A 25,445-nucleotide genomic window follows, 5' to 3' on the forward strand; every position below is an offset into this window, starting at 1 on the left:
TGTAAAAGGGATGTCCTTTCTTATTTATCTTAGACAAATAATAGTTTAAATTTTAGTTGTTCTAATTTTTCCCATGTTAGGCTTAATAGATTACATATATTAGCCTAGTCTACAAATAATGTAAGTGAACTGTTAATGTTGTATGTATGTGTTAGATACTTAAAATATTTGGTGGCCTTATTGTACAGAGTTATTTAACTTATTTGAATAAATATTTAATTGTGTTTTAGAACATGGAAATCCATATGGCCAGTTTCTCTTAGGACCATATGGATAAACACACACATGTGAAATCACTTTACACATTTTTTTTTTTTTTACATTTCAGATGAAAAAGAGAAATTCGAACCCACAGTCTTCAGGGATACGCTTGTCCAGGGGCTTAATGAAGCTGGTGATGACCTTGAAGCTGTAGCCAAATTTTTGGATTCTACTGGCTCACGATTAGATTACCGTCGCTATGCAGACACACTCTTTGATATCCTGGTGGCTGGCAGCATGCTTGGTAAGCCATATGGGTTAGCGTTTCCTTATAGTGTGCCTGTGTTTCAATTCTGTTACCATACTTCCTCTTTAGACAGCATCTTTGGAAGCTTACATTAGTTACATTTGGTTTAAAAAAAAAAAATCTAATCTTTACTAGATTATAATTCAGGATGGCATTACTGTTGGTCTAAAATGATTACTGCCTCACAGAGCACAGGACTGAGGATTTCTGTTGACATTAGGACATGGCCCACCCCTTTAACCAAAAGCCAACCACTTCATGTGTCCCTAATCCAATAGCATCTATGGGAGGCTGTGGCTTTAAGTATTTATATAAGTCTTCTAGATCCTTTCCACATAATGAACCCAGATATCAAATGGCAGCTTTTCTTTCTTTCTTTCTTTCTTTCTTTCTTTCTTTCTTTCTTTTTTAATTTTTTTTCTCAGCATACACATGCATGTAGAAGTCCAAGGTTAGGAATCCTCCTTTGTGGCTTTTTCAAGTTATTCAATGAGACAAGCAAGAGCTTTCAATCAAACCCAAAGCTTGCCAACTTGGCGGCTGTCTAGCCTGCTTGCTTGTTCCTTCTTTCCTAACACACCCGGGTATTTTATGTGGGTTCTGGGACTCTTAACTTCTGATCTTTATAACAGCTAAGCTATCGCTCCAGCCCCTTTAGATCCTAGTTCCTATCGTGGATTTCCATGGTATCGATGACATTAGAAGTAGTCAGGGTTCCCGACTTTCAGTTATTTAAGACATATTTGGGGGTTGGAGATGGCTGCTCTTCTAAAGGACCCAAGTTCGATTGGCAGCACCCACATTTGGTGGTTCGCAGCCATTTGTAACTCGAGTTCCATGGGATCCAATGCCCTTTCTGGCCTTCATAGGTACTGCATGCATCTGGCTCACTTACATACATGCATACATACATGCAGGCACATAAGATACAAACGAGGTAGCTTTTTTCTTTTTTTAAGAGAAAGAGATGTGCAAATCTGTGGAAATGTTTTAATTGTTACAAATACTTAGAAATGGAGGACAAGTGTGCTGGGAGCACTGAAAAGACAGTTGATCTAATACGACTGCAAAGTGCCTGTCCCATAGGTCGTCTGTGCTTTCAATTGAGAAACACTGGCTAAGCCAATCTGCCTTGATATGGGGTGGGGGTGGGGCTATGCATTCCTCCTTTTTTGAGGTAGAGCCTCTTCTGAGCCCTTTTCACTGAGGCACATTGCGGAATGTGGCCCCAGACACTGCCAGGTGCCTGAGTTGCTGACTTTAACTGTATCCTGAATTAATTTTGTGTTATCATTTATACAAATCGCTCATCACTGTAGAATTCAAGAAAGCTGTATATAGCATGTTAAGTCCCAATACCTAGAAATAGCCATTGATAATAGTTTGGTTAATTCCCTTCTGGAAATCCCTCGCCTCAGACATTTTTGAGAACTGAGCAATATTATTTGCATGTGGTATTATGCATGTTAATTTATGTCTGCTGAGCAATATATTCTGCCTTTCACCTCCATGAGTGTTACATTTGGGATGATTTCAAGAGTTTCAGCCAGCAGTGTTAAGCAATATTCAGTTCCAATGCTTGTGGGCACATAGCCCTGTATCCTGCTCTATGGAGTTAGCAAAGCACCGCGGGACTCAGGGCCTAACAGCCGAAGGGAATGCTTTAGTCAATATTTTGCTGTACATTGTGAGTCTCAGATCTATTTTTTAGATCTTTGTTAATTAAATCAACAATTGGTATTTTCAGTTAGTAATGAAATACAGCATCTTCTAACATGACTTTTCATTGGCTATCATATATTTTGTCAATACATTGGGCGCGCTGTACAGCGATAATGGTCAGCAAATGTGTCACATGTTGCTGCATTCATTGTTTGGTCCGGTGGAACCTTGTTATCATAACTGCTCATGCGGGCAGCTCATTTCCATAGACGAAGTCCTCATATCCCAACTGTATGTGTGTTTTAGGTTCCCAGTAGCCTCCAGGCAGCACTCTTAACCCCTCTGTCTTTGTTGAACTCTTTTTATTTCCTTCCCCTCTTCCTAAAATTGCCAGAGATTCCTTCCCACCAAGCTTTCAGTGCCCCCTACCACCCCCTCCCCGCCCCCTGCCCCGTAAATGTGTTGGAGTATCTGCTCACTGTGCATTGATGATTATCTCAGGTTTATTTACAGTCAATGGCTGATTTGCCTCTGCGGCCCAGGCATCAATCATTCTTCACTGTGTCAATATATACAACAGGAAAATAGGGTGAACTGTTTGGCACAGCTTGGTCTGAGTATATAACCCCAGATGCCTCCGAAACCCAGATTTAGGTTGTAGTTGATGAGCTAAGACAACGGGTACCTTCCTTCAGCTAGTGCCTCCTTTGTTAAAGGACCAGTTGCGCAGGAATGTCCTTCATACCACAAAGCCCTTCATACCACAGAGCTTTCCTATTGGTCTTGTCTATTCTCCTTTACCTCTATCTTGAGGAAAAAGTAGCTACAGGGGATACATTTTCTTTTACTACTACCACCTTGAAAAGTAGCAGTGCTCCACACCCTAGAGGTGGCCATGAACACTTGCTTCTAGCATAATGAAAAGCCATTTTAAATGCAAGTGTGCCATCAGCATGTGACAGGTGTATCTGTTGAATGAACAAATGTGGTTTTTAAATCCCTTGCCTCCTCAGGGCAAAGTCTGCAGGTTCAAGGTCAGACTTCCCAGTTCTGTCATTTCTTACCATGAAAGAACAATTAGTCCAGAGGTTTGAGAAGATTGTCATCTTAATATCATTTTGTTCCAGGTGGTTGTGTTCATTAAAGAGGGCTAATTAAATTGGGTGCATGAGTTGATATAAGGAAAATGGATTCCTCCAGGAGCTGACATCCTGAAAACTAATTTTCTACAAAACTACTTGCTGAATTCTAAAGCCCCCTAGAAGACTCTGTAAGCTAAGAAATTCTCATTTGCCTATGTCCAGCAACACAACTGGCTATGTGTGGCCTTTTTCACCCAATCACGAATACAATTAAAGCTAGAGTACATAGATTGAGGAAGTGACTGAGGAGTGGATAGCAGCACTGGGCTCTCCTCATTGCTGGACTCGGTGCAGAGCACAGTGGCTGCTGTGAAACTGTAGGCCTCAGATACTTGTTAAGTGTAGGCAAGGTATCACTCTAACATGGACCACTCAAGCCCCTCTTAACTAAAATGAAATAGAGCCGAAAAACAAAAGCCTCGTGCTCTGATTCTGTCCTTGTAATCAACCCATGCTTATGGGAGCCATTGTTGGGGCTTCCAGGAACGAAGAGAACTGAACGCTCAGAACAAGGCCCTCCTGTGCCAGCCCGTTTACTCTACCAGCAAAGGCAGGAAGAGGATAAAGTACTGTTCTAGCCAGTGCAGCTGCTAGGTGACTAAGTACACATTCAAGGACTCAGTACAGACTGTTAGTCACATCTGGGAAATTATGCTAGTGAAAGAGGAAATGGCTTTAGAACCATTCCTGTGCCCTAGTAAAAGCACAAAGGGTCCATGAGCGTTGGCTAATACAGATGACACCACAGTTGGTGCTGATAACCTACCAGCACCACGTCCATAAGAGTCGAACTCTGCACTAAGAGATGGCTCAGTGATCAAGGTGCACACTGTTCTTGCAGAGGCCCCCAGCACCCATGTGTACAACCTTTTGTAACTTCTACCTCAGGGGATCTAGCATCCCCTTCTAGTCTCTGTGGGTGTGTCCGCATTCACATGTGTACAGGCACATATATAAGTAAATTGGGAAAATAAAGCTTTAAAAAAAAAAAAAAGCTGGATCCATGTAATCACAGTTAGGTGAATGAGGTCCAGCAAGGCATTTTCCAGTTTTTGGAAAACCCATGGCTCTATGTGGGAAGCATCAGAAGGGGCACTGAGGATAATGGAATTCACTGAATACAAGTTAGTGTTCATGGGTAAGTACCCACTTGGCAAAGAACTGGGCTTATAATAACAGAACCTAGTGAGGGCAGGGATATGGAACAGGTGTGTTCAGTGTATGACACGGAACAACTTACTTGGACAGTACTGGAAACAAATGCATTGCAACCTGTCTTTATTGACATATGTGCATCCTATGGGATTTTCTGCGACTCGTTTTTACATCTACGCCCAGTGTTTTCCTTGCTGTTCTCTGTTTTGGCATTACCCTCCAGCTCCATCCTAACAATAATGACATCTCTTCTCAGCCCCTGGGGGAACACGCATAGACGATGGTGACAAGACCAAGATGACCAACCACTGTGTGTTTTCAGCAAACGAAGATCATGAGACCATCCGAAACTATGCTCAGGTAACAGTGTGTGCGGTGTGTGGGAACAGAAACACCTGAGCAAAACGAAGGGAAAGGGCACGGGTGGGGAAACACACAGTTGCATTCCTGCTAGGACTGAAAGCGTTCACTCTCTGTTACCACACCTTTGGCCTTCACCTGCAAGGCCTCAGGGGCCCACTGCAGCTGTCTCCAACAGTGTAAATGCATCTAAATTTTTGGAGAAAACAGATTTGCTCTTTCATTTCATACAAACGTTTCACTTCTTGGTCTCAAGGCATTTTACAGCCACACTTGAGCATGTATGAAATGGCAACTACAGTGATTATCATCACAGTATTTCTTATAACAATGCCAAGGAGGGAAACGGATGTAAAACTCAAGGGAAAGCTTCGTGATTTATAGTAATAGACTACATGCTATAAAGCTATTAAAGAGTATGAGGAGGGCTAGACAGATTGCACAGCAGTCAGGACCACTGGCTACTTTTCTACCGGACCTGGCGTTAATCATCAGCACCCTTATGACAGCTTACAACTCAAGTCCCAGGGGCTCTGACAACCTCTTCTGGCCGCTGAGGGCACCAGGCATACAATGGTGTACAGACATACATACAGGTAAAACACCAATACACAAAAATAGAGCCAGGACTGTAATTCAGCCAGCAGAGTATCTGCCGAGCATGCATAAAGCCCAGGTTTGATTTCCCCAGCACTGCATAAAGTAAGTATACACCTGATGCGCACCTGTAATCCCAGCACTCTGGAGGTGAAGGTAGAGGTAGGTGGATCAGAAATTCAAAGTCATCCTCAGCTACATAGTGAGCTGAGGCCAGTTTGGGCTTCATTCAACCCAGTCTCAAAAATGAGTAAGAGGTAAAGAGACACTTGTATTGCATAAAACCTAGAAGTGATGCCTGAGTCAATAATAAAATGGCCTAAGTGTCCTTTGTAAGAAAGTACGCATATAGGCATTTCAAAGGAGAAGAAACCAATCTCTATTAAATTATGCAAGTCTGTTCAAACTCACTGGTTTTTAGGGGACTATTAAATAAAATTATAGAGTGACATTTTGCCCATATAAACTTGTGAGAGCAGTAAGGAGTTTTAAGGCCCACTGAACCATGGGGAAGTGAACAGTTGCAAATTCAGTTAACCAGGCCTGCTGTTCCTATTCTGATTCTACGTGGACTCTTTAAAAGAGTGGCAGTGTAGCTCAGTGGGGAGCATGCATTTGCTTAGCTATTTTTTACAGCCCTTACTACCAAAGGGGGTGGGTTGTGGGGGGGGCTGTTCTTATATGGAACAAAAGATTAAACAGACAGGATCAGATTGCTCAGACACTGGTCTGTCCTCTCCATGTCTTTGTTTCTATTGTATTTATAATCTGGAAGTACTTGAGAAGGCTTAGGCTTAAATAATAATGCTGAATTCCATAGCCTGCCTGGGGTTTGGAGCTGGATCCTTCAAACTTCCAATGTTTCTGCCTGCTGCTGCCACCACAGCTGGAAGGATCATAATTTAAGTCTGATGTCTTTGATCCCTAATAGCACCTTATAGTCTACATATCGTAATAGAATTTTCAGCATGAAATTACTGCAAGTCATTATTTCAATTCCAGTGAAAATGTAGATTAAAATGAACCTGGACGTCATGAAGGATAACTATTCTTTTAAATGTAAGGATATGGTACAGTTTGCCTTTGCATCATGCCTTAGTAAGACGGTGTCTTTTAACAAGGGATTCTGTTTTTTATATTGAATATGAATATTTGAAGGAAGATTTTTTTGGGGGGGGGGCCTGTGATGGCTCAGTAGGTAAAGGCAATTGCCACCAAGGCTGATAGTCTGAGTTCAGTCCCTTGGACCCATTTGGCAGGAGGAAAGAGCCAATTTCCCAAAGTTTTCCTCTGGTATCCATGTGAGTACTGTGGTACTTATGCAGCCAAAGACACAGAAAGAGGGATGGATGAATGGGTGGGTAAATGGATAATTTTTTTGCAAAACCCAAGGTCTTCTTGGTCTGTGTTTGAGCTTTTAAATCATTCCTTATTTACACAATAACAGAAAAGCCTAGCTAATAGGACCTTCAATCAGAAGAGGGGAAAAAAGTAAAAAAGAATTTTTCAGTTGGAGATGAATTTTATATAAATTATGTTAGCTCATTGGCAAATACTTTCATAGTGGGTTGATTAAAAACCTGAGGAGAGAGCTGGGCATGGTGGTGCACGCTCTTAATCCCAGCACTCAGGAGGCAGAGGCAGGTGGGTTGCTGGGAGTTCGAGGCCAGCTTGGTCTACAAAGCAAGTCCAGGACAGCCAGGGCTAACACAGAGAGACCCTGTCCCAAGAAAAAAAAAAAAAAAAAAAAAAAAAGAAAGAAAGAAAGAAAACTTGAGGAGATTTTAGGCAATCGTCCTTGGTTCTTAGTTATATGAAGAAACAGCAAAATTGTGAAAGTATGTTGTGTTAGAGAAAGCAGCTGGCTTCAGACGTTTCCATGGCTACTAAAGATAATGAGCACTTACAAGATCCCTGTTTCAGTAAAAACATTCATGTACAGAGCAGTCTAGACTCAGGACAGAGGCAGGTCCTGCTGTAGGGGTTGTAAAGCCAGGAATTCTCTACAGCTAAGTAGTTTATGGTTTTTGCTCATCTGCCAAAGGTGCATTTGTGCTCCACCTGGATAGTAATCTGCTCTGAACCCTGCTCTTCTGGCCTTACTGCTACCTGAGTGAGTTTATCTATAACCCCTTTGTTTCAGACTTTTTAACTTTTTTGTTGAAAATTGTATCTGGAAGATTTAAAATTCTATTTTATTTTCTACCAACATTTGTTTATAGTTTCCTCTACCTGTTTGTATTCTTTTTTTTTTCTTTATTTTTTTTTTCATTTTAGATTTTTGCTGTTGTTGTTGTTATTTTGTTTTTGTTTTTTCAAGAGTTTCTCTGTGTAGCATTGGCTGTCCTGCGCTCACTTTGTAGACCAGGCTGGACTCGAACTCACAGAGACCTGATTGTCTCTGCCTCCCAAGTGCTGGGATAGCAGATGTGCACCACCAGGCCTGACTGTATTTTTATTTTTATGGGTTTGTATAAGGATATGTGCACAAGTGCAAGTGTCCTTGAAGGCCAGAAAACACTCCATTCCCCGAGAGCTGGAGCTTCAGGAGCTTTGGAGCCTCTGACATGGGTGCTGCGACCTGAACTCAGTCCTCTGAAAGATCAGCAAGCACTCTTGACCTTGGCTCCACTTCTCCAGCTTTATCCTCTGTATTTGATTTTATTTTTCCTGGGGTCATGGTACCTCTTTTGAAGTACTTATAATTCCCATGTCTTAGTATGAGCACAACTATCTTTTTACTGTTGCAGACCTATGGTGGTAGCTATGGTAAATTCCCACCCTTCTTTCTTTGGCCTTTAAAATTGTTTGCATAATTCAATGGTTCTGTTTTATGTGTAGGTCTTCAATAAACTCATCAGGAGATATAAATATTTGGAAAAGGCATTTGAAGATGAAATGAAAAAGGTAAATTCAAATATCTACAGCAGAAGAACCCTGAACTTGGAGGTCAGCCTGGGCTACAAAATAAGACCATACCTCAAAAATAACACACACACACACACACACACACACACACACACACACACACACACACGAGGATTTTTAACTTCAGTGCTCTTGCTCCCTGGCATGAGATGATGTCTTTTTTTGTTTACTAGACATGGAGTAGAAGTTAAATGCTTTGATTAAGCTTCTTCCACTCAGTATAAATACCTAGAGAGTGACATAATCTCTCTCAGATGTTAGGCATGGTGAGTTAGTGTGTGTCCTACGCACATCTCAGAGCTGGTAAAAGAATCACGTCATCCGCATGTAAACATAGGCCTGTGTTCATACTGGGAACTCCTCATTGGTCCTGACTGATGAGAGCTCAGCTAGGCCCCTGTTGTGATTAGAGTACTCTGGGGAGTCGCAGCCTCATACCTAGGAAATGAGGACATTTGGTCACAGCACAAAGCGGAGGAGAGTGAGGGAAGTTCGGAGGAGTGCATCCCACAGCTCTGAGCACTTCAAACTCACTGTGAAGAGGGATATAAAATCCCCTTTGCTTTGGGCTTGTTTCAAACTCTGTAAGATACCCTCTCTCACTCTCTAAGAGCTGAAGGCTTGAAGTATTGTGATCCATACAGCTCCCCTCCTAACGACAAGAGGCTTTTTAAGTCCTGTTAAAGATCCCTTTATCTCATGTCTTCCACTGCCTCCTTACCAAGGCCGGTGCCTAAACTGTGACCCAAGAAATAATGTGCTTGATTCTGGATGTTTTTAAAAACTTAGACAACCCTTTTCTCCCTCAAGGGTCTTTCTTCACATGGACACTTTTCTGCTGTGTTTTGTGTTTGCAAAAAGTTAGGTTCTTAGGGATGGATAAATAGCTCAGCACTTAAAAGTGCTTGCTGCTCCTGCAAAGGACTCAGGGTTAATTCCTAAGACTCGCATCAGGTGATGTACAAACACCTGGAATTCCAGTTCCAGGGATCTGATACCCTCTTCTGGCCTTTCGAGGCACCTGCATATACGTGGCATATATAAACAGAAACACACTTATGTGAGAATCGATAAAAATAAAATTTTATTCTTTCCAAAAAAGAGTTTTCATGTATGCCATGGTGAGGGAGTAGTCATGCAAAGGGGGTTGGGAGGGATGTGAAACTCGGTATATTTCAGAAAACATGTTCATCATATGCTTCCTCTTCTCCATGTTCATAGCCAAATGTATGTTATGTATACACACTGTCCCCCAAATGGCTCTTATTGTGACTGTTTACAGCTACATACGTATGAACCTAGAGGAGAGTACTGTGTCACACAGCATTACTTTCTACACTGTCCATTCATGATTAAACATGTGTTTCAAGGGTATGGTAACTGTGCTAATTGGAGGCCGACTTCACTGCTTTGCAGTGAATAGATGATCTCATTGCATTGTTATCTTCCTTTCCTGGTGCCTGGGTTTATAGAAACGATTTCTTTTCTTTGGCCCACAGCTTCTCCTCTTCCTTAAAGCATTCTCTGAAGCAGAGCAGACAAAGTTGGCAATGCTGTCCGGGATCCTGCTGGGCAACGGAACCCTTCCGGCTACCATCCTCACCAGTCTCTTCACCGACAGCTTAGTCAAAGAAGGTAATTGTCCTGGGCCCTTAGTACTGAGGTGGGAAGGAAAAGGAACATTATAGACAGTTCTGCCAGCCCTCCATGTAAGTAAGTGTGTGTGTGTGTGTGTGTGTGTGTGTGTGTGTGTGTGTGTGTGTGCGCGCGTGCGTGCATATTTCCAAGTAATGTTTTAAGTCCATATTCCTTATAAGGAATAGAAGAAGAATGTGCACGCCTATATATTGATTGGCATTTGAATCCTCCTTGCAAACTAAAATCTTAGGCAGACAGTACATACCTTGATATTGATTGGATCCAAACTTTTTCTTCCAGCTCAGGTTGCTGCTGGGCTCTTTGTACAAATAACACTTATCTGGGAATGTTTTGTGTTTCATAGGACCCCTTTGCCCTTGGAGATAATGCCAGCCAGCAACTCCAGTTTTATATAGGAACCAGAAATTTCCCATCATTTTCAAAATGTTCCCCAAGCAGAAAACCTCTTCTAAACTGCTTCAGGTCTGTGGGACCTACTGGCCTGAAACTGAAGGGTCATGGCAGGTTCAAGGCCAGCTTGTGCTACATAGTGAATTCCAGGCCAGCCTGAACAACATAGCAATACCCTGCCTAAATGTAAAATATTAATAAATAAAATAAACATGAAGACCTGGCAGGAGCCCTTCGTGGAGTCTTCATTTTTTGGTCACATTTTTAAGACATTCAGGCCAAGATAGCTTATTGCCTAAGAGCACTTGCTGCTCCTGCAGAGGACCAGAGTTCCTTGCCCAACAGCTCAGGACTGCCGTGTCCACAGCTCCAGGGGATCCCACACTGTCTGACCTTGACCATACACTCACGCCCATGCACAAGCACACACATAAATAATAAAATATTTCTAAAAGGTCATTCATTGTCCAAAAGACAATGAATAATTTCAAAGTCAAGAATGCTGGACACCAGAAAGTGGTTTGTGCGAATGTTAAAGTATTAAGAGTCTGGCAGGCATTACTGAAATAATTGATTATAAAATAAAACAAAAACGGGCTGTTTACTTGTAGGAGGGTAATGGCATGCAAATTATAATTTGATTCAAAACAGTTATTTTCCTTAGAAATAAATTAAAGGAGCTTTTGTGAGAACATGTGTTCCTTCTGGGGAGCTTTCCTCCTGTGTGTGGGAGAGCCCAGCTTCACGCATGCCCATAGTGAGAGGGCCTATAGTTTTCTTGGCGTTATGCTGTTGTCTAGAGTGTTTGTCTTATGATTCTCGAATCGTTAGTACATTGTTAATACTGGAATATTTGAAAGTATTTGTCTTAAAAGAATTCAGGACATAGCTGGGTACAGTGGTACATGCCTGTAATCCCAACCCTCAGGGAGGCAGAGGTAGGTGGACCTCTGTGAGTTGGAGGCCAACCTGGTCTGCAAAGCAAGTCCAGTTACAGCCAAGGCTACACGGAGAAACCCTGTTTTGAAAAAGAAAAAAATAATAATAATTCAGGACATACTTTGTTTCTTATGTTTATAGGCATTGTTTGCACAGTAGAAGAAGGTAAAATTTACACTTTATACATTGATTATACTTAATTACCCTTTGCTTAACTCCTACATAGTAGCCTATAAGAGAATAGGACCATTCCATTCACTACGACAATAATCACAAAAGCATCATCAAGTGTCTCCTTTAATACAAAGTTAGAGACTTAAGTATACATCTTTTAGGCTCCAAAGTTCAAGCATTCTTTGTTTACTGTCTTACAAGACAGATTTGCCTTGTTTTACTTATTTTCACTTCATTACCAAACTGTATTAAAGCTATAGTGATTTTTATGAACTATTAAGACTGTTTGGCTGGGCACAGTGGCACACGTCTAGAATCCTAGCACTCGGGGAGGCAGAGGCAGGCAGATCTCTGTGAGTTCGAGGCCAGCCTGGTCTGCAAAGTCCAGGACAGCCAGGGCTACAGAGAGAAACCCTGTCTCAGAAAACAAAACAAAACAAAAAGAATGTTTAAAGTGTTTGCTGTGTTTTGCGGAGGTACTGAGAGACAGAGCACCTGCCTAGCAAGTACGAAGACCCGGGTTTCTCTTCCAACTCCACAAAAAAGGCAAATCATCTTAAAAGGTAGTCAGCATACGGTTCATGAGCTTATAATACACACACATATTTCTTTAGAGTGTTGTGTATTTACTTCCTCAGAACTTGTGTGTTGATCCGTGGACAACGTTATGGAGTTGCTTTCTCCCTTTCCCCTTATGTAGATTCCAGAGATTGAACTCGTGTCATCTGGCTTACATCAATACCTTTAACTGCTGAGCCCTGATGTATTAATTCAATTTTTCTTATTTTATTTGCCAAAAGATAAACCTAAACTAAAGGTTGGTGATCCGTCCACGTTAAAGGGTCCCTTGGGTTACCATCAATCCTTATGGCATCACTTGACAAATCACATGTCACTGGGACGATACTCCTGTCATTGTGTAGAAAGCTGCAGCAGGAGAATTGTGTTCTTGGCCATCCTGAGCTACATTTAGCAAGACCCTAACTCAACAGAACCCCAAAATTAAAAATTATGAGTCTGAATCTTAAAAGGATTTTCAGGCTGTGGTTCTGTCCATCAACTTGTCCAACTTCAGTTTGTCCAGCCCATCTCAATCTCAGTGCCCTTTCCAGAACCATGTCCTTTGCCGTGAAGCTCTTTGGGGTTCCTCGCCATTTTTGCTTCTGTAATGAAGACCTCATGAATGGAACAGGAAGCCATCTCTGTGTCCTTCCCAGGCTCTCTGGGGTAAATTTTTCTACCACTTCTTTCACACCCTTTGCTTGCATCTCTTGGTCACAATTTTCACAATTGACATACAGATACGGTGGACTTATTGTTGCTAAGTGGTGGATGTTCCCCCAGGTCTGATTGTTCTCTAGTAAAGACAACACAGAACAGATGACGCGAATAGCCAGCGTAGGCTTGGCATCCACGTGAGCACCAATCGTTGTCTGCTTTTTTTTTTTTTTATCAGATAATACTTTTTGTCCTAATGGAGTCCATACTGTGAATGTAAGTCAAGCAGCTTTCCCCCCAAACATCTCCAATGGTTAGCCTGGGTTTGCTACGTACAGCTTTATCTCTCTAAATCTCATCAAGGTTTACAAACTTATCAAGGTTCCTGGGGTAGTCTTAATCCACCTAGGCTACAGCCTCAGGCCAGAGTCCCTGTCTCAGAAACCAAGATAAAGAGCTGGAGGTGGTGGATTGCAGCTTTAATTTGGGAAGCAGAGGCAGACTGATCTGTTTGTTTGAGGTCATCCTGGCCTACGGAGCTAATTCAAGGATAGCCAACGCTACACAAACAAACCCTGTCTTGGAAACAAAAGCAAAGACAAAGAAAACAAGATGAAGGGCTTCTGAGGAACAACAGTCAGTGCTGACCTCTGGCCTCCATACACATGTGCACGCGCCTTCAATGAACATGAATAAATAAATACATGAATAGTTAAGTTATACCAGATTAGAATCAGTAGTCCTACTGTGAAAACTATTTTGTGCTGATTTATTTCCAGAGTTTCTCTGTGTAGCCCTGGCTGTCCTAGAACTCACTCTGTAACCAGGGTAGCCTTGAACTCAAGAGATCCACCTGCCTCTGCCTCTTGAGTGCTGGGACTAAAGGCATGTACCACCACTGCCTAACTGAAAACTATTTTCATTTATTTCCTTAGTGGTTTTTTTGTTGTTGTTGCTTTTCATTTGTTTTCGTTTTTAATAAGTGGGATATCGCCATGTAACCCTCCTGTCCTTAAACTTACTGTGTAGACCCAGACTTCACTTTCTGAGGCATCATGGACATGAGCCTCAATGCCCAGGTTCTTTCTTGGGAAGTTTCGTTTACAGTGTGAGAAGAGAGCAATGCATTCAGGCCGGTCTACCTTTTCTCTCTCACCAAAATCAAATTTTTCAGCTGTCCCCCGTTCCGGGAAACCTAGTCAGAAGTGTCCATCCTCACCAGTTGTGTCTGGAATAACATTCTCATTTTCTCTTAACAGGCATTGCAGCCTCATTTGCCGTCAAGCTTTTCAAAGCCTGGATGGCAGAAAAAGATGCCAATTCTGTTACCTCTTCCTTGAGAAAAGCCAACTTGGACAAGAGGCTGCTTGTAAGTATTTTGTCATCAAATCTTATGCGTGTGACATGCCAGGGTCTGCTCACCTAGCGTGTTTTTATTTTATTTCTGAGTAATGGAGCCAGTACTGACCTTAGTACCAACAGCATTATCCTTAAATGTTTCTAGCTCTATAAACTACATCAACTGCTAAATGTATTGATGCATTTCTACTTAAGGCCTGGCAATGTGGATCCATCTGTTAGGAGTGCCTGCCGCCAAGCCTGAAAACTGAGTTTGATTCCTTAGGACCCACAGATGGAAGGGCCAGACTTCCCAGGGTTGTCCTCTGAGGAGCCACAGAAGTGTGTCCTGTGACCTGCACATGTGTAAATACACTAGTTAGACATAGAGAGGTGATAGGATAGATGATAGATGATTGATAGATAGATAGATAGATAGATAGATAGATAGATAGATGATAGATAGATGATAGATAGATAGATAGATGATAGATAGATAGATAGATTAATAGATAGATAGATAGATAGATAGATAGATAGATAGATAGATAGATGATAGATAATAGATAGATAGATAGATAGATAGATAGATAGATAGATGATAGATGATAGATAATAGATAGATAGATGATAGATAGATAGATAGATGATAGATAGATAGATAGATTGATAGATAGATAGATGATAGATAGATAGATGATAGATAGATAGATAGATAGATAGATAGATGATAGATAGATAGATGATAGATAGATAGATAGATAGATAGATGATAGATAGTTGTTTTGTTGGGGCCCGTTTTATTTGTTTGTTTAGAAACACTTGTATTTCCAACACTTTATATAAAGGAAGTGCCAATACAGTTTGGTCCTCTGGGAAGGAGGCGGGGACCACTCCATAAAATGAAACAGCCCCTTCCCTCTAAATCTGGAAGGTCTCTGATGATGGTGTAAGTTTTAACAATGAAGTTTCAGTGTGGTGAGAAATGTTGTTTTGATGTGAACACACGGTTAATAGCTTCTCCCACTGACTGTTATGACAGAAGATATATGACTCAAGGAAAATTTGGGGTGGTGGTACGGGAAGGTTGAGGTTTAAGCCCCGGTCCAGCAGCCTCTGCTGTATTCCTCTTCTCGGTGGCAGCCCTATGGCAGATCTTTCCACTAAGGTGCAGTTGTAGAGCCTTCGGCCACCCGCATGCAGTTCTAACCAAGGTAAAGATTATGTCTGGCTTTTAGACTTGACAGCAGCTTGAAAAGTGTGAGAGCTCTGAGAGTTGCCTTAACTTCATAGTTGGTTGCTGAACTCACACAGGATTAGATCATGACTAAGTGTTAGTGTGCAGGTGCCAAGCTGCGGAGGGTAAAATGAAGTGTTGAAAATATGAAGGCAGCTATGGTGTTTTGCTCTTTTTTTGTTGTTGTTGTTTTAACAAAAAAAAAAAAAATTCCATCAGGATTATGTAAGAAACTGAGCAGTTGATGGGGTGAGTTTAGATTAGGTCTCACTCAGAACTTAATTGAGAGTCGCCACCATTAGTGGAGAATGGCGCACGCACACACCACTGCTCCTTTTCAGTTTCTGAATGGCTGCAGCATTTGCTTGGGATGACATCGGAGGTCCCTGGGGAGATGTGGTGTTTTTCCTAGTGTTTCCGATCATTTCAGCTTTACAAAAAGGGACTTGTTAACTCGGTTAAGGAGGCAGCGTAAACAGCTAGCGGTTACCGTTTGTTTCTTCTCAATTTGATAGCAATTCAAATATTATTCAGAGTTTTTTTATTTTGTTTTTTGGGGTTTTTTTTGTTTTGTTTTGTTTTGTTTTTTGAAACAGGGTCTCTCTGTGTAGCCTTGGCTGCCCTGGACTCGCTTTGTAGACCAGGCTGGCCTCAAACTCACAGCGATTCCGCCTGCCTCTGCCTCCCAAGTGCTGGGATTAAAGGCGTGCACCACCACGCCCGGCCTTATTCAGAGTTTTTTAATCGTATTTATTTGGTCAGGCAGTTTTAGTCCTGTGGTATTATTGATTAACGTGAAAGAAAAGGGACATGCTCATTCCACTGAGTGAAGTAAGTTTGTCTATGTTGCTTAATTCTCTTCATAAAATCATCTCATTTTGAAAGGTGCTCACCTCACTATGGGAATATTATTGTCCTGTGGAATGGTCCTGATCTGAACGGGAGATAGCACAAGTGGTATTAATATGAAAATCCCATCCTGATTTGAACAGCTTGTAGTTTACATGCCTCTTTTTTTCCTTCAGGAACTCTTCCCAGTGAACAGACAGAGTGTGGATCATTTTGCTAAGTACTTCACCGATGCAGGGTTGAAGGAGCTGTCGGACTTTCTCCGAGTCCAGCAGTCACTGGGCACCAGGAAGGAGCTGCAGAAAGAGCTGCAAGAGCGACTGTCTCAGGAATGCCCCATCAAGGAGGTAGGAGGCCATAGTGAACCCCACACAACACACAGATAAAGTGCAGGAGTGGACACCATCAGGGAGGTAGCAGACTGTGGTGTGCTCCAGTACAATATACATATATGATGGGTACAGATGTGTTCAGTGGTAGAGCACTTGAGTAAGAATTCATCCCAAGTACTGTAAAAACTGTGTGTGTGTGTGTGTGTGTGTGTGTACGCGCATACAAACAGGAAGAATTAAGTAGGCCACACAGCATAAGCTTTTCTTCCCTTATGTTTATTACTGTATACTATTCCCTCGTTCCGAGCACTTAAATTGACCCAAAGTACTCTTTCAAAATCTTACTTTATTATGTTTTGGGATACTCTAGAAATTAATGTTATTTTGGCTCAGATGGCTTATTTTACCAGACTGATATTATTATCATACTGTTTTGTCAACAGGGTTGGCTCTCTGCTGTTACAAAATCCCATAGTGTGTCATTTCTGTCTTATTGTGGGTTTTCCACCTGATGTTAGTGTTTTGTGTTGAGGTTGGGCATTTTGCATCACTGGGTATATATGTGTTGCTTGTTTCTGTCTTTGTGGTGATTGTAGTCAAACCCAGGACCTTGGGCATGCCCAGCAAGAGCTCAACTCTCGAACTGTATTCCAGCACCTTTGAAGAACAGATCCACACAGGGAAAGATCAGTTGGGCCAACATCTTGTTCACCCCTTTACAGTAGCTATTTAAAAGCTACGGTTTTGGAACCATGTTCATGCACAGAGCAATAATTGTGCATCTGAAAAGGTGCCTTTAGGATGAAAACAAACAAACAAAAAAACCCTTTCCATATGATAAACTCACACTGTCTACTGCTCCCAAATCCCCGTGTCTCAGCTGCATCTTCCCTGCTCTAATCCTTGCCTGAGAGCTGCAGAAGCTCGGGCTGGTAACTGTCCACCAGGTGGAGGTGTTAGAACAACAAATGTGTGTGGATCCATGGCCAATGGGTACACTGCCACTGCCGTGCTTTCAAACCGTACTCTTCAAACTAGAGTTGTACATGACTTTTCACAGGGGGTGGGGGTGGGGTGGGGGGGTAATAGATGACAGGGAAAGCCACAGTGACTTTTTAGATGCGCTCGAGGAAGCCCAGGCACCTCGGAGCCTCTCGGGTAGTCCAGCCACTTCTCTGGAGCTACTCAATCCCCTCTTGGATTTTTGAAGTTCAGCTACAAAGTAATAAAAAAAGTTATCTTCTCACAGGAAAAGCAAGGGAAAGAGGGTAAATTAGCTGTCACAGAATAGCATACCTGAGATACTGTGTGGCTTTTAATGACATCTAAAGGTTTCCTGTGATTGTGATTCTGTCTCAAGAAGAAAACACGTAGCATTTGAGTATGATATGAAACAAGGGGAAATAACCTACTTAGTATTGCTGGATTGACATGAATCAAAGAAAGAAAAAATTGCAGGATTTGGGGTACAGCTTGTCTGGTAGAATGCTTGCTTGGTGTGTACGAGCCTTTGGTTCAATCCCAGCACTTCCTAAACTGGTGTGGTAGCTAATCTCAGCAGCTAGGCGGGAAAGGGGAGCAGTAGGTTTAAGGTCATCCTCTGTCTATAGCAAGTTTCCCCATCTGGAGAGGAAGGTACCTTTGTACTCTACAACTTCTTTCCCAATTACCTTTCACTGAGATGGGGCATGGGAATCATCTCAAGAGTAGGAATTGAAGGGTACGTGGTAGAGATTGGATTTGTGCGAGCCCGAGACAAACCCATCAAAAAGTTTCATTTTGAGAAATAGAGATTAAAAATTCATGGACCTGTTGCTTTCTTCAAACCCAAAAAAGTCAGTCTTCTGATTCAAGTGCCCCTACTCTACTGAGCCCAAAGCATTCATCATTTAATTATTATCCCAGAAACAAAGCCTTTCTCTCGTTCCATGCCATTCCAGCAGCTTTTTGTCTAGAACTAAGTTTATGGAGTAAAAATAGATCTTGTACTTTGCCTTCACTTTGTCATTTGAGGCTGTGTGTTGGGGAAGGAGGAAGTGAGCCCAGGATATCCCACCCTACCACCGGCCAGCGAGAGGAATAACCCCAGCCCCTAGGCTTCACACTGGCTCTGCTGTTGCTCTCTGACTCTTGCCTTGACATGCAGGTGGTGCTTTATGTAAAAGAGGAGATGAAAAGGAACGATCTTCCAGAAACCGCCGTGATCGGGCTCCTGTGGACCTGTGTCATGAACGCCGTGGAGTGGAACAAGAAGGAGGAGCTCGTTGCCGAGCAGGCTCTTAAGCACCTGAAGGTAATGGGGCTTGGCCAGGAAGCAGCCGTGTGCTGGGTCTCCTGCACGTCTCAAGGGTGTAACAGCCAGAACTGGGTACGCTTCCGCAATCCTGAAACCCTAGCAGGCAGAAGGCGGCGACAAGAAGATCAGTTCAAGGGCAGTCTGGGCTACACGAGGCCCTGTCACAAATAATGAGAAATAAAAGAACAAGTACATGCCAGCTCCATCTCCCCCCAGAACCTACCAAGATTTTCCTTTTCAAATCTGCCACTGCCTAGAATGTTTTCAAATGTGAAAACACGAAACGTCTCAAATGGTTCTCTTATTTGAAAACATCTCAAATATCCAGAGTCACCAGTATTGTCATACATTGAAATGTGAGCTAAGTATTGACTGTGTTCCGTATTGTGGGGGAGGGAGATGCCCAAATCTGTCATTTAAGTGAACTATGAATAGACATTAGAATTGGAGGAGTAAACTGACTATGTGTATGTTGTATATTTTGAGGTATAGATCAGCATGCCTTTGCCCTGAGGTGAGCGGAAACCATAGGTCTTGCGTGTAGAGCTCAGTTAGGAAGAAGTCAAGGTGAACCAGGTGGTCATAGACATGGTGTTCAGTGTCCGTGAGGTGGGAGGAGTGAATGGTCTGTTCCAGATGGGGACATGGGACATCGCCATGAAAGGAAAACGAGTAGCTCTTAGAAAAAGCAACGGCTATCCAGCACCAACAGAAAAGAAAACATCAAGGATGTGGGAATGACAGAGGCTCTTCAGGTGGCTTGTAGTGCCTGGGGCATGGAGAAGGATATCCCCACCATCCCAACTGTAGAGCTTGGCTGCCCAGTAGCCCATGAAGATGTGACTTCACTTCCACAATGCCCAGTGGGCTCTGCAGGTGCCTGTAATATAGGCAGAGTCTCATTTGGTCTCTTTTCAATGGGTGCAGGGGGAAAGTCTAGTGAGATGCACTGATATAAAACTGGGCATAACATAGTAAGCCTGAAATGACCCTCCAAGGTGCTGTTGAGATTCCAACAGTGTTGGCTCCAGGTCACACCTTTTCCCTCTGCTCTGTTCTAGCAATATGCTCCCCTGCTGGCCGTGTTCAGTTCCCAAGGCCAGTCAGAGCTTGTCCTCCTGCAGAAGGTTCAGGAATACTGCTATGACAACATCCACTTCATGAAGGCCTTCCAGAAGATCGTGGTTCTCTTTTATAAAGGTATGGCCCGTGTTCCGCCACCAATGTGGCTCTGTCTCTGTGGAAGCTTTTCAGGGCAGAAATGGGTACGGCAGAGGTCACAAGCCCATCCTTATGGGGGACCACCCAAGATGTTAACTGGAGATTGGCCATATCACAGAAAGAAAGAAGGCATGCATGCGTTCTGTATGTCCTGCATCAGGAACCCTTGCTAGTTAGTTAAGCACCTGAACACTTCCTACTGGTCAAAGCTGCCAGAGGGATGAACTGGTTGTTTCTTGGCTATAGTGAATGAATGTACTTATATAAGATAATTGAGTCTGCTTCTGAATTGAAACAATTAGCTCTAATAACAGTGATTATCAAAATGCTATATATACTGTGTTCAGACCCATTTAGGTGCCATAAGGCTGACTTGAAAATTACTGGAATAATTAGCCTTTCACTTGACATTTCAGTTATTTGGCCCAACCATTCTCCTGTTTTTCTAAGGCAAGGCTATTTTTAAGTATTCACATTTACTGTCTTTTCATTGTATTTATAAAGTTCAGGTTGCCATGACAACTGGCACTAAAAATGAATGTTAAATGCTCCAACTGATCTCAGTCTGCATACCTACAGGATACAGCAGTGATCCTGGGCTGTTTAGGGCCAGATTATATAGTTTTATGAGGGGGAAAGGAGCAGTTGGGAGGTGCCTGTGGAACATTACAACAAGGGTTATTACATGCATAAGTAGCATAACATCACAAATATAAGGTAATATAAACTAAATGTTTGTTTTCCCTTTGTATTCTTAAAATTGCCTGCCCCGTTTTTCTTAGTTTTTTTTACTAGCATGGATCAGTTGAATATATGATTATTTTGATCATAGTCACACACACCCCATTGCCCTGTCCCCCTCCTACTCTCCCACTCCTATTGGTCTCCTTTATCCCAAGCGGCCGCCTTTGACTTTCATGTCTTTTCTTGTTAGCCAAGTGAGTTTAGTTAGGGTTATGTGCAGATGTATCTCTCACCCTGCTCCCCCCAACGTTGCTACTTTGAATAATAGCCTTAGACTTTATATTATAAATTTTTCACATGATTAATAAATAGGTTTTTTTCCCATGCTAATAGGTATTTCACTATGAATTTCAGTTGGCCATCCAGATTCTTAATATGAATACATCTTAATCACAAGGGATTGGGGTGATATTTACATTTGCAGAACAATAATTGTCCTGGCCAGTTTTGTGTTAACTTGACACCATCTGGCGTCATTTGGAAAAGGGAATCTCAATTGAGAAAAATGCCCCCACCAGTTTGGCCTGTGGGCAAGCCTCTAGGGCATTTTCATAATACAAGTGACTGATGTGGGAGGACCCAGCTCACTATGAGTGGTGCCAGCTCTAGGGTGGTGAGCTTGTGTGCTATCAGCAAGCAGGGTGAGTAAGCCACAGGGGCCAGCCAATAAGTAAGCGAGCAGTAGGCAACCTCCAGGTTCCTGCCCTGACTTCTTTGGCTGATAAACGACATGTTGTAAGCTGAAATAAGCCCTCTTTCCCCAAGCTGCTTTCGGTCAGTGTTTTATCACAGCAATAGAAACCCTAACTGAGACAGTGAGGTGTTTCACAATAATTATCATTTCAGTAAAGGAATATAGTAACTATGCCCAGGAGGTGGCTCAGTAGGTGAAGGAGCCTGCTGCCACGGTGACAACTGATGTTAGATCCCTGGAACCCACGTGGTGGAAGAAGAAAACCAACTCTCTCAAGTTGTGTTCTGCTCTCCGCATGTAGCTTACTGTAATACGTGCACAATTTAAAAAAAAAAAAAAACTTAAAAATGTAGTAACTGCTAAATCTCATTTGAAATTCTTCATTATTCTTTTTGGATGTGGCCCAAATATACTAGTGTCTTAAAATTGGGGCTCACCAAAGAGTGTCTCATTAAAAACAAACTGGGTGCTGAAGAGATGGCTCAACAGTTCACGGGACCCAGATTTAATTCTAGGCACCCATGCAGTTACTAGCAAGTGTCCAGGAACCCTAGGAATGAACCAACACTCTTTTCTGGCTTCTTTGGTCACTGCATGCACACGGCATCCAAACATACATGCAGACAAAAAACACCAATCCACATAAATAATAATAATTTTAAAAAGAAAAGCCTGGGGGCTGGAGAGGTGGCCCAGTGGTTAGGAGCACTTTTGCTCTTGCAGAGGACCTGGGTTCAGTTCCCAGCACCCATATGGTGGTCCTCCATTATGCGAAATAACAGGTTCCAGGGGATCCAACCGCCTCTCCTAATGGGGCGTTCAGGTTTAGCTTGTATTACTAGCACCTACAGAGCCCGCCAGTGCCACAGCTGCCTCATCTAAGGCCTGAAGGACATCTGCTTTCTACCTGTGTCCACCTCTGCATCTAAACACTGTCTTATCAAAAGGTTTTGTCTCTGAGGCACCATAGTTTAAATGTTAATTTCTCTATAAAAAGCCCCCAGTTCCCTATTCCTCTTAATTCACAAAAAATAGAAAGAAAAGGAAATGACGCTTTGCTAGGCATGGCGTCGGCATGGTTACCCTATATCTGTTTGTACTGTGTTAACCACCAAGCCTGGCAGAAACAGCTTGCAGGAAGAAATACTCACTTGGGAAAATAGTTTCGGTGGGTGTCAACCCATGACAGTAGGCATGGGGCAGAAGCTGTTCACAGGAAGCACAGAGTGAAGCCACTACCCGCGCTGGGTTGAACCTTCAAAGTCCCACTCCGGGTGACTTATTTTTGCCACCTGCCCCTCCTGCAAAAGGCTCTACAGCCTGTAATAGCACCATGAGATGGAGAACAAGCATTCAAAACATGAGAGGGGGCGGAGTTTATATTTGGAACTAACAGCATATAAGTGGCATATGACCTGTTGGGGCCCTCTGATTTCTCACTGTACCTATTAATGCCAGCATCCTTCCCCATTATGCACCTCATAGCAACCAACGACAGGCTGTAAAACTGACTGCCGCATCCTTTTATTTATATGTATGGATATTCTGTCTGTGTGGCTGGTTCCTACGGATGCCAGAAGAGATCATTCTATCTCATTCTGTCTTCTGGGACTGAAGTAACAGACAACTGCCATGTGCATACTGAGAATTGGACCTCAGTCCTCTGGAAGATCAGCCAGGGCTTTTAACCATTGGGCCATCTCTCCAGTGCTCACCTCCCCATTTCTTTATTTTAATCTAAAAGCCAGGGCTTTGGGGGGGGGGTTGTTATGAAATGGTACTGATGTTTTAAATGAATCCCATTTTCAGTAATTTCTGTGATATCCATCAGTCACAATTATTTTTAATTGCAAATGCATCATTAGAATGACATAGTAATGCATCTGTTTATCAGTCTATGTAGTGGATTAGACTTTTATCAGGGACAAAATCCAAAAGGCAACTTTGTAGGACATTGGCAGAGTATGTAGGCTGTTATTTTCATATTCTGCCCTCCTTATGTATCATCAATTCATAGTAATTAATTATAACTTAATGGTGTGCCAGTTATAATTTTAGATAAGATGCTTACTTTTTTTTCCCCCCTGTGTCTTTCTCTTACTGTGGTACAGGGAAAATACTGCACTATGATTTAGCCCAGTAGGCCTTTGGTGGTTGAAAGACCTTTCACAGCGGTCACATAGCAGATACCCTACATATCAGATGTTTACATTACGACTCACAACGGTAGCAAAATTAGTTAGGAAGTAGCCCCAGCATTTGGGAGGTTAAGAACCACTGACTTAGGCTATCACATGGTAATAACTTAGTGACAGCACATGCGTAGAAGGTTGAGCCGTCTATGGTCAATGGCTCTAGGATTCCACAGGCCGCAGCAGTCCTCCTGTGTCCCACACACATTCCCTTGGAGCTGGGGTTTTAGGCATAACCTGGACACCGATCCAGGGTCTGAATTCTTGTCCTCCCGATGCTACAGAAAGTGCCTATTAGCCACTCCTCAGCTACCTCTCCAGAGCAGCCCCCACACCCAGGCTTTTTTTTTTTTCTTAACGTGACATTCGTGTGGTAACTTGGCAACCTTGCTTTCTGTCTGCAGCCGACGTTCTGAGCGAAGAAGCAATACTAAAGTGGTATAAAGAAGCACACGCCGCCAAAGGCAAGAGTGTCTTTCTTGACCAGATGAAGAAATTTGTGGAGTGGCTGCAAAACGCTGAAGAAGGTAACTTCATTTAACAATGCTGGTCGTCACCGAGCCAATACTTAGCGCTTTACTCTAGACTCTCCCCCTCTCCTTTCCTTGAAATCCTTACTGTGTCTTCGTGCACAAACATTTCATTCTGCCTGCGTCTTCTGTTCCTTTCTGAGAGCAAGGTAATATATAAAAAAAAAATTTTTTTAAAGAAAAAATAAAAACGAACTCAGAGTATCCGTTTTGTGGGAGATGCCGAGGATGAGATGCTGTGGCTTGGCGACACATGGCGGGGTCGGAGGGGGTTTCGGGCACCTTCACCAGGTGCGTCGTGCTGCACTTGGAAGAGAAGGGGAAAGCCTCCAGCAAATCAAAGGCTGCGCTCCGCAGTGAAGTGTGTGGACATGTTGCCTTTTAGAAAGCCCAAGTTCACTGGGAGGGTTTTTGATCCACCGTTGTGTAGCTGTTTTGCCTAATTAATACATGGTTTAAAAAAAAAAGTGATCCCAGGCTGGCCACACCCTTGGGCTGCTCATTAGAAGCTTATTCATAACTTCACTTAAAGGAATGTAATAAAACGCCTGATTTTGCTCTTTGTTTTCTCCTAGAATCTGAATCCGAAGGAGAAGAAAACTAAACGTCCCAAGCACACTGCCTAAAGCCACACTTTCGGTTGGGAATGCTGAAGCGTTTGGGGAGGGAGACTTGGCTTCTGTTTGCACCGAGGAAATACGTGATCGATGAGGCCTCCCTGCTCAGAAGGGAAGGGGGTTTTCATTTCTGTTTTGTTTAAACGGAGCCCTGAGGCATCAGCTAATACACTTGGGCCTCTACCTCTCACTGTATGCTAACTAAAGCCATTCAACAAGGGGTCAGGTAGAAACCTGAAGCTTAATACTCCGCAGACCCCTTTTTTAGCTGTGTTTTCAGGTACTGTGTGAACGCCCCACTGGTGTCTGTATTACAGGCCCACTTCAATAGTTGCGTTTCTCCTGCTGGTGTACGTGATTTGACAAACCAGTTTTTTAAAATAAATGGCTTTTTAAAAATCCTTGGCGTATATTCTCAAAGCCCTTTTTATTTGTTAGTTTAGTGTGTGGTGGGGTGTGTAAAAGTAGGCTGGGCGCTTCAATTCTTCAACTAGGGTCAAACGCGGGCTTTCGGTTTGGGACCTGACAAGCACTTTTACCCACTAAGCCATCTCCTAGGCCCCCAGAGGTTGGTTGGTTGGTTGGTTTGTCTGCTTGTTTTAGTGACTTCTTACGCAAGGGTCATGATTTTTTTCCCTGTCCAAATGTTAAATGTTGTATTTC

At 42.7% G+C, this 25,445-nt stretch overlaps 1 protein-coding gene across 1 annotated transcript in view; it reads left to right on the forward strand.

Moving 5' to 3' along the window:
• BZW2 (basic leucine zipper and W2 domains 2) overlaps window positions 1–25,183 on the forward strand; it is a 46,952-nt gene extending 21,769 nt beyond the window's left edge. Inside the window, exons 3-12 of the mRNA XM_084793587.1 lie at window positions 329–505; window positions 4,724–4,827; window positions 8,266–8,331; window positions 9,852–9,987; window positions 13,992–14,101; window positions 16,333–16,503; window positions 18,635–18,781; window positions 19,846–19,984; window positions 24,040–24,162; window positions 24,741–25,183. Coding sequence (XP_084649713.1) covers window positions 329–505; window positions 4,724–4,827; window positions 8,266–8,331; window positions 9,852–9,987; window positions 13,992–14,101; window positions 16,333–16,503; window positions 18,635–18,781; window positions 19,846–19,984; window positions 24,040–24,162; window positions 24,741–24,769 — 1,202 coding nt within the window. The 3' untranslated portion in view covers window positions 24,770–25,183. The remainder of the gene's footprint in view (window positions 1–328; window positions 506–4,723; window positions 4,828–8,265; window positions 8,332–9,851; window positions 9,988–13,991; window positions 14,102–16,332; window positions 16,504–18,634; window positions 18,782–19,845; window positions 19,985–24,039; window positions 24,163–24,740) is intronic.
• The last annotated feature ends 262 nt before the right edge of the window (window positions 25,184–25,445 follow it).

The sequence above is a fragment of the Acomys minous genome, assembly GCF_964271855.1.
Source record: "Acomys minous genome assembly, chromosome: 8".
NCBI lineage: Eukaryota > Metazoa > Chordata > Mammalia > Rodentia > Muridae > Acomys > Acomys minous.